A 9,734-nucleotide genomic window follows, 5' to 3' on the forward strand; every position below is an offset into this window, starting at 1 on the left:
ACTCTTCCTAGCCAGTTTACACATAGAGGCTAAACCACTGAGGTAGATTTTCTTTTTAGTTTGTAAAAGAGTGAACATAAATCGTTGATAATGACCAATTTATCCTATTCACTGTTGATTAAATTGTTTCTTGAGTTAAAAGTGGTATCTTCTACTTCTACAGAAAGAGAACCATCAGTGAGGTACAACTCATGCACAACGTTCGAGAACACAAGCAAGTAGGAGAAAGACAGGACTGGCTTCAAGGGAAGTTGAAGGACATAATTGTTGCCAGTGCTAAACCACAACATGGACAATCCGGGAATCTTAAAAATCTTTTCCCAAATGATGTTCTTGGAATAAACATGTGGAAGAGCTGAATACAACCTATCCTAACCTACTCTATACTGTCCTGTATCTTACCAAACAGAAGCCCCACTGAAGATCTGACAGTGAAGCAATTTTTTTCTAGCTGCTATTTTTTGTCTTTTTTAATTGTTTATTTATTTATTTATTTATTTAATTTTTTATGTATGTTTTTATTTATTATTTTATTTATGTTTTTTGTCAAGTTATTTTGTTTTTATTTATTACATGTATGTTAAATATTTAAAATATCTTTCATTTAATTGATTTGTTTACAGTCTTTTGCCATAAATAACATTCAGTAAAATTTTAGATTAAAGTCAAACTTGGCCTTCATACATGACGCTTTATAAAAAGTTAAGTATCATCTTCTTGTCTCCTGTTCAGGTGTCAACATCCATTATTTAAAATAAATGTTGTTTACTGTATTTTATAATGTGCAAATAAGGACCAACTAACCACCTAGTGTATATATTGTTTCCCTTGCAAAATATAAACATCCTTTTGTGTACTTACTTATAGGAAGAGGAATGATTTGTTTGCATTTTGGTTTTGATTGCCATGATCTCTTTTGCTTGTCCTTTGCTGGAACATGAGTCAGGTTGTCCTTCTCTGCTGCTCCTGATTTAAACAACAAACTTTACAAACTTATTTCTACATAACATCTTCTCAAAACTTCCGCACCTCACTATTTTCTGATTATCACATAAAAAGCTTACAGTTGTCTGTCCCTAACACTGCAACCTTTTTGTTTTTCTGTGTCCCTTTATGAGGCAAAGCCTGAAAAATGTCAACTCAGATGATTATTAAGTCAGTTATAAATAATTTCCTGTTAGTTTACAACATTTGATTTCCACATTAATTAATTAAATGACAATAATGTAGCCACTAATGTCCACTAAAATCCATTATGCTTATAATAATCCATAGTTCTCATTTTTTTAATATATACAACCATGTATATTGTGTATATATACATATATAATACAATATACATATATTTTTTTCATCCACATCTCTTTGCATGCCCTCAGCTTAACCCTTGCCCTCATAGATGGGCCTTCCCTATAATAAAGACAAGAAACTATAATATTTAATGGTAGTAGATCATTCTGTCTCTCTTTGAAACAAACTCTTAGTTGCCATTAGGGCTTTATTACTTGCTGGCTTCTTAATATCCATAACCTTATTTTGGTAGAATTCAAAATAGTCTTACTACAAAAGGTAAAATGTCATACTATTATATGCAGAGAGGGTGAGGCACAGCATGTGTTAGGAGGCCTCTCAGCATCAGATGGAGTTCAATTATGCATGAATTTTACCCCACCAACATCTATAATGTCCATCATTGTTAGCGGTATGCCTTCCTGGACACACCCACACAAAGAGCTTTGTTGTCTCCTGCCTCCCAACACGACATCATGCTCTGCTCACCTGCAGATGTCTTAAAGGGTTTGGCCTGTTTCACCTGCAAGCTTCCACAGTATTACCCTGCAACCCACTGACCAGGTCTTTGAATAACTGATGTTGGACTAATACAAGCCTATTGTTGGACTTGTCTATTATTTCCTATGTATGGCTCTTGCTTTTTTCTCTTCAAAGGTTTCTTCTAGGTGCTAGAGTTAATGTGGAGGTTTTTCTCATCAGAGGCCTGCGGCTGAGTTGGACACAACAACAACACTGGATGTGGTATTCAGCTTATTGCTTTAAAGTAAACCAGGCTTTCTATCATATTTTCTAATCAGCTGTGTGTCTATAGCATGAATGCAGACTGAAACCAGCCTGCTAAAAAGGTTTATATATATAATATATAATCAGCCCCACCATGACCCTGATGAGGATGATGAATGGATGGATGTACTACTATATTATGTCCCATTCAGATAACATAATTCAGAATCAGAAATACTTTAATAATCCCAGGGGGATTTTTTTTGTTTTGTTACAATACTCCAGGTATAGAAACAAACAAAAACAACATATATACAAGTAACCATCTATTAAGAACAAAATATAAATATATATATATGTAAAAACAATAATAAAATTGTCACTAGGTCTAAAGAAAAAAAATATTATTTCCTTGTAAAGGTAGTTATAATTTATAATTTGATTTCCCACAAGGAATAAGAACATAACTGTTCAATCTTTTTAGAATAAAATGATATATTATATTGAACTTTAACTCTTGTAATATGATAATTATTTTTTTTCTAATTTATATCAAGTTTATTTTCTTCATGGCTGTTTATATTCTATGTTGTTTGTGTGTTCATCATGTTTCATGTTTTTGGACTTACAAAGTGAGAGAAAAAAAAAAAAAAAAAAAGCAGACATATCGCGAGATCTGCCAGAGCCAGTCAACTCTCGATTCCCTTTTAAGGAAAACGTCAAACTCGTTCTACCAGCTGTTGAAAACAAATTCATTAGCTTCAGAAAGTCTTACATTTACAAACACAGTCCACTTTACAGAAAAAAATAAATAAGATAAAGTCTTTGGAAAGTTTAGCGACGGTTACATTTTTTCCAGCTCTGTTGCGTCAGCACGTAAGCCACCAACGGTCGTCACGTCGGACGTCAGCCGGGTGAGTGTTTTGAACGGAGATGGCTGGTTAGCTGGGCAGCGATTGGGATTACAGTACAACGGAAACGTAGCCGACTGGGTAGATATTTCTTTATATTTCGCCATATCTGCCTAGAATATGACAGCCCATATATCAGCGCTACGTTAGCTGTTCTCAGAGCGCTGTGTTAACGCTGTTTTTATCGTACCGCTAGCGACGTGTTAGCCAGCTAGGTAGGCTAACACAGCTAGCTGCCCTGCTCGTAAGCTGACTCAGTCAGACAGCAGCAGGATTTGGTCGGGAGGTGTGTGTGCACTGTCCGTCTCCTGCTTCGTTTGAGTCGACGGCACACTTGACAACACATGACAAACTATTGTGTAAGCTGACAACGAGCTAGCCCGTGGTTTGCTCAGGGGAGGGGGATCGCACTGACTTGTTGATTTCGCCATTAGCCAGATTATGAACGGTGAAAGATCCAGACCGGACTCCCCCCTGTACGGGTGATGGCAGCACGTCTGCAGTCATATGACAGTAACTCCAGTGACACCGAAAACTGGGAACGAAACGCAACAAGCCGACCTCGCAAACTCTGCAAGCACTCGAGGTGAGCCATCTGACATCTGTCTGTCAGACCTCATGAGACAAGTCCACAGCAGACACGTAGAGACACTCACTGTGAGGACACGACTGATGTCACGCATTTGGTACTCCCAATATGAGATTGTAACATGCATTGCTCAAAGGGATTTCAGATACATTCATGATCTGGTCTGTGTATTTATCTGTATGTTATGATGGGTAACCCTAAATAAGGTCAAGTATGTTTACTAATTGTAACAATCTATTTTAATACGACTGGTTATGAGTCAATTAGCACTGTTTTGTGGCAGTATCTGTGCTGTTTGTTCATCTGATTAAGCTCCAGGTGTCTTATTCACCGGATTAGCCAAAAACAGAGCTTCACATTTGGTTATTTCATCTGCACATTGTGTATTAGATACGTCACCCTGCCCGCCCTCACCGACCATATTGACAGCATCGTCGTGATTCAGGCGGTTCTGTAACAGGAAATGTATCGCAGCTCATCTGAAACACCACAGGTTTGAAATTTGACACAGGAGATGAAACAATGTGCAGAATACGTGACGTCTTGCCGCCTCTGACACACACAGGATGGCGGAGAAGAATAGGCAGGAAGAGCAGAGACGTGTGCGTTTGGTCTCAGGCCAAAGTTGGGGTGTACCTGTGTGCCTGTCATGTTTGCCTGTGGTCGGTGGCTCTGGTTTGTGCTGACTACTGTACACATCATAACACGGTAGCTGTGCCTCTCACCTCTTCCTTTTATCCCTTTTCGTGCAATGAATAATAGAGCAGCCCGACCAGTATACCGGTAGGCAGCTCATATTTGCCTACCACAGATATATCAGTATCAATGTTATCTGATATATAACCTATATAAAGCAGAAGCAGATGCTAGTTTTCATTTAGATCGATCACTCATGTTCTGTTTGTGTTTCCGATGTACAATTATTTCTAATTATTACGTTTTAAATTTACAAAGTATATCCCATATAGGTCAGGCTCTAATTAATAACTTGTCTGGTGCATTTGTTTTGCACTTGACTCAAAGTGCACTTCCTGCTATGACTCTGCTAACAGTGAGTCAGATTAAACATCAAAGGTGAGAGCCACGTGGCTGCATTCTTAAAGAGTCATTCTCTTATTTTCAGTTTACAAAATGTTGTCGGTCTGGTTGTTACAAAACTGTTTAGTCCCTTTTGGAGTTACAGTTGTATATTAATCATAATGTTTTATATTTCTCTAAATATTTTGTGTAATCCAGATGATGAAGATAAACAGTCTGACAAAGAGTCTATACCCATATGTTCTGGTAGATGTGTTAACAATCATACAGTTGTGTAAACATGTTTTTTTTATCAACATCTGCTCCTGTCTGTCCACAAGGAACTGATTTGCATGTGTGTCATAATAACTTTGCATCTACGAAATAAAAATATCCTGTGGCCTTGAGGAAGAGAAAGGAATGCTAAGTATGCTTTTGTCTTGAAAAGCAGCAGCCAGGCCCGAACATCTCGACTGGAGGCCGAACAGAGGAAGATGAGCCTGCATGGTGCCAGTGGAGGCTGTGACCGCTCACGTGACCGCCGCCGCTCCAGCGATCGCTCCAGGGACTCCTCACATGAGAGAGAAGGCCAGCTCACCCCCTGCATTCGCAACGTCACCTCACCCACCCGCCAACACAACAGCGGTGAGTGTGCGTGGAAAGAATAGAGGGCTTATATGGATGTCATGTTAGAGGTCCACAGCTCTTGGCAGCTACTGTTGAGAACAGCTGACTGCTTTTGTCAACCTACAGCGCAGACATGGTTTATATCTCTGCTGTTTTTGGCTGTGAATGGATCAAGTCAGCACTAATCCACCTGTTTGTGTTTAGTACATGACGGCTTGTAGTTGGATTGTATAACTACAAGACATGTTCTGAGTAGGGCCCTTTCCAGTTGGGTTGTTTTAAAATGTATATTACTAATAATGGGTAGTTACTCTGATGAATATGGTATGGTATCAAATTTGTTTGGTCAAAAATGTTTCCCATGAATACAAAAACCATCAAATCAAACTTAAAAATGATTGAAATGTTTAATTAAAGTGACATTACATAGAAATCGGTATTTTTGTAATTTTGTGTCCCCAATTTCAGAGTACAATACCACTGGCCTGAAAGTGGACAGTTGTACATGCGCATTTGTCATGATTACATTACTTATGATCAAAAACTAGCGAGTGGACAACTTGCAGCCACAGCAGCCAGCCGACAGCAGGAAGCCTCGGCATCTGTCTTTCAGTGTTTCATTTCACAGAGCTCTTGCCAGTGACATAAAAAAGTCAGTCCCAGATTTACTCTTGTCTGGCAGCCTCTTGCTTGGTCACGCTCTCCTCTTTTTCTTTTTTTTTCCTTAGCTCCTTGGCGTCTATGTCATTATCCAAGGCTGTTGTGCCTGGTTGCATTGTCAACTTGCCCAGCTCCACTTTTGACATGATACAGGTTCTGTCCCCCATCAACAATCACTTGCCACCAGGCATGGAAATCTGGTTAACTGGTTAACATATTGAGCTAACAGCAGCTACGTTTGCCTGCAGTTTACTTTACTGTCGATTAGAAAAGTCTGTAAATCACACAGTTGATGCACAGCTGAAGGACATCAGAGGGAAAACCATAAAAAAACATAAAATGTGATCCAGTTTCATCAAAATAAGTAAAATAGTGTTTTATAGTGTGAGAACAGAGACAGAGACCTGATTACATAGAACATGATTTTTTAAAATCAGTTTTTTCATGATAGAAAAGTTACACAATGGGGCTTTAGGTTGTTACGTGTTTCCAATTCAGATGTTCTGTGTGTCTGTCTGCAGACCGTGATCGAGATGGTGCCCCGTCTTCGAGGCCCAGTAGTCCACGGCCTCAGAGAGTGTCTCCTAGCGGCTCCAGCAGCAGCGGGGTGGTGAGCAGTCGCAACAGCAGTCTGTCCAGCACTGAAGGCACCTTCAAAGGCTTAGGAGTTGGAGAAATGGTCTTTGTCTACGAGAATCCCAAGGAAGGAGGAGCGACTGCCACTGTGGGAAACCGAAACATGAGGACCTCAGAAAGAGTTACTCTGATTGTTGACAACACGCGCTTCGTAGTAGATCCTTCCATCTTCACTGCACAACCCAATACCATGCTGGGCAGGTACAGTATACTTTGTCCATCATTATTATGTCTTACACCTTGTACCAACAATAAGGATTAAGTAATGTATGGATATGCATATAAATGTAGCTATATAAGCACTATGGAAATCCTCTTATTTCAGAATGTTTGGATCTGGAAGAGAACATAATTTCACACGGCCCAACGAGAAGGGAGAGTACGAGGTGGCAGAGGGCATTAGCTCCACAGTTTTCCGAGCAATTCTGGTCAGTCTCTCTGTCATTTAACATTTTCTCTCTTTATATCAATGATGGTAGACCTACCATCTTGTTTACTGAGAGATGTTTTAATGCACATTTCATCTTATGAGTTTAATGGAAGAGCACAGTGTTTGAAATGACTGCCTTCTGTCTAATTGACAGGATTACTATAAATCTGGGATAATCCGCTGTCCTGATGGAATCTCCATCCCTGAGTTACGGGAGGCGTGTGACTATCTATGCATCTCCTTCGACTACAGCACCATCAAATGCAGAGACCTTAGTGAGTATTTTCTGTGAAGCATTGAAGTAGTCAGTGTTATCCATTAAAAGTGTCCGTGTCCCTCAGCGTAACTTCATAAGAGACCTCGTCACTTTCACCCTCTGTAGTGTGACACAAGCTGAAAACATGTCACGCAGCAAAGGAATCATTATTATGTTATCTTATATGTGCTTGTCTGTTAAAGTACTTGTTTGTAAAGGGTGCTATATAAATAAAGCTGAGCCATTATGAATTTGTTCACATCTCCTAACTGATCATCTCAACCTCCACCTGATAGGTGCCCTGATGCATGAGCTGTCCAATGATGGAGCTCGGCGACAATTTGAGTTTTACTTGGAGGAAATGGTTCTGCCTTTGATGGTGGCCAGTGCCCAGAGTGGAGAGAGGGAATGTCACATTGTAGTCCTTACCGATGATGATGTGGTCGACTGGGATGAAGAATATCCACCACAAATGGGAGAAGAGTATTCGCAAAGTAAGTACACATTGTTATATAAAATACAGACACTTCCAACAAAGATAGATATGTGATTTAAGAAATGTTGTTTTGGTTGTTTTTGCAGTCATCTACAGCACAAAACTGTATAGATTTTTCAAGTATATCGAGAACCGAGATGTTGCCAAATCAGTTTTAAAGGAGAGAGGATTGAAGAAAATCAGACTGGGAATTGAAGGTAAGTTAAACACTTTTAATGATGAATGTGTTTTTAATCTCTCTGTCAGTGGAGCAAGCTTTTAGTGAAATGTTTATTATTCAGACAAGTCACAGCGTAAGGGGCTGACAGGAAAACTCCAGACACTGAAATCAAGCCAGAGCTTTCATTAAAGCAGTGCATAATGTATGAGCGAAATACTACACTGGAAGTAGTGTTTATTTTGAGCAGCAAGGTTTTTATGATAACTATCATCCAGACACGCTAATAGAGGCAAAGGAAAAACGCATAAACATGAGAGATCTGCTAGTTTGCTGCAAATTGGCTATGGCAGGAAAACTGTTAATATGTATTAAAAAAGCATCGGTTTGTTGGTGTCTGATCCAAACAATGAAATATACAGTGATGCTAAGGGAGTCAATTCAAAGCAAGTCAAATGTTTATGAGAACTACTTGAAATATCATGAGTACTTAATATTCTAGGTGAATTTGCTAACAACCTGAGCTAATGATTTGTCCACACTGTTCTTCTGCCAGGCTACCCTACATACAAAGAGAAGGTGAAAAAACGACCAGGTGGCCGTCCAGAGGTCATTTACAACTACGTCCAGAGGCCCTTCATCCGCATGTCCTGGGAAAAAGAAGAGGGTAAAAGTCGCCATGTGGATTTCCAGTGCGTCAAGTCCAAGTCCATCACTAACCTGGCAGCAGCAGCAGCAGACATCCCCCAGGACCAGCTGGTGGTGATGCACCCTGGCCCCCAAGTGGATGAACTGGACATCCTGCCTAATCACCCACCTAGTGGGAATCACTACAGCAACAACTACAGCAACGAGCCTGACCCTGATGCACCATCACCTGCTGTCTGAGGATACACTGATCCTCTTTCAATGCCTCTGCCCCTCTCTTACTCCTCTAGCCCTATTCCCAGCATGCTGCAGCATGGAGCGCCAGGGGCACCATAACCATATTGCCTTGACACCTCCTTTGCAGCCTTAGAGCCTCAAGAACCTGGTTGACTGTAGAGAAAGGAACGTGAGGGACATAAGACTGGTGAAAAGAAGTGTTCACTATTGTTTTCATTTTGTTTTTTACTTGACCAAAGGAATTTATTTTTCTGTTCGGGGGGGATCAGTAAAACACTTATTATTAACATTATTATTTACAATGTTATCGTACCTTAATTTGATGGTTTGGCCGAGCACTCTTATAGTGTTACTGTTTTCTCACAGGATTTATTTCACTGATAAGTTTGATTTTGATTCTCTTGGGTGGCCTAACTACTAAACGTGCTTTGGGGTGGGGGGGGATACAAAACTTGACGTTCTGGTCATGGAGAAAATCAGTCATCACCACTTAGTGTCATGATCTCCAGTTGAACTTCTCTCAGATGTCTTCGAATCTTGTAATTGGGTATGTAGTCATTGGCTGGATCTGATATGTGATGTTATGCTCCTCCCGCTGCCAAGATATTAAGCAGAGCACAGGCTGTTGTGGTAAGAATCTTTTTGTGCAAAGCTTGAAATTGTTGTTTAAAAATAAAACGTAAAATCATCAAATAAAGACATCAAAATAATTCGTTTGTGTATTGGTCCCTTTGATTGTAAAGCCTGTTGTCGTCTCAATAAGAAAGTGAGTGAGCAGTAATATATACTCAAGAGGGACATCTTAACCAGAATGGATCATTTCTTCACTCCACAATCCTTTATAATTTGTTTTGCATAATGATCAAAAGGGAGAGAATACCTGTGCTGCCAGTATGCATTTGCAGAGTCCACAAGCAATCTACACAAACAAGTTTTATATATGGTCAGGCCTTTACTTAGACTAAACAAATTAAAACCAAGCGATTTAACCCTAATAAAACTTGGCTTTTACTTTAAAAGATACAGATTATATCCTTTATTCAGTTAACGTGGA

At 39.6% G+C, this 9,734-nt stretch overlaps 1 protein-coding gene across 7 annotated transcripts; it reads left to right on the forward strand.

The window, feature by feature from the left end:
* Positions 1 to 2,726: 2,726 nt before the first annotated feature.
* btbd10b (BTB (POZ) domain containing 10b) lies at positions 2,727 to 9,390 on the forward strand. Of its 7 annotated transcripts, none has more exons than XM_027281709.1 (9): positions 2,727 to 2,930; positions 3,362 to 3,513; positions 4,982 to 5,178; positions 6,342 to 6,657; positions 6,782 to 6,884; positions 7,041 to 7,161; positions 7,439 to 7,636; positions 7,725 to 7,835; positions 8,352 to 9,390. In XM_027281709.1, exons 2-9 carry the CDS (start codon positions 3,413 to 3,415, stop codon positions 8,681 to 8,683), a joined length of 1,479 nt encoding a protein of 492 aa, XP_027137510.1. In that variant the 5' UTR covers positions 2,727 to 2,930; positions 3,362 to 3,412; the 3' UTR covers positions 8,684 to 9,390. The 7 variants fall into 7 exon arrangements, with proteins under 7 accessions (XP_027137510.1, XP_019133076.1, XP_010743107.1 ...); XM_010744802.3 differs by having other exon boundaries at positions 2,915 to 3,008; XM_019277530.2 differs by having other exon boundaries at positions 2,915 to 3,008; positions 4,985 to 5,178.
* The last annotated feature ends 344 nt before the right edge of the window (positions 9,391 to 9,734 follow it).

The sequence above is a fragment of the Larimichthys crocea genome, chromosome VIII (genome assembly GCF_000972845.2).
Source record: "Larimichthys crocea isolate SSNF chromosome VIII, L_crocea_2.0, whole genome shotgun sequence".
NCBI lineage: Eukaryota > Metazoa > Chordata > Actinopteri > Sciaenidae > Larimichthys > Larimichthys crocea.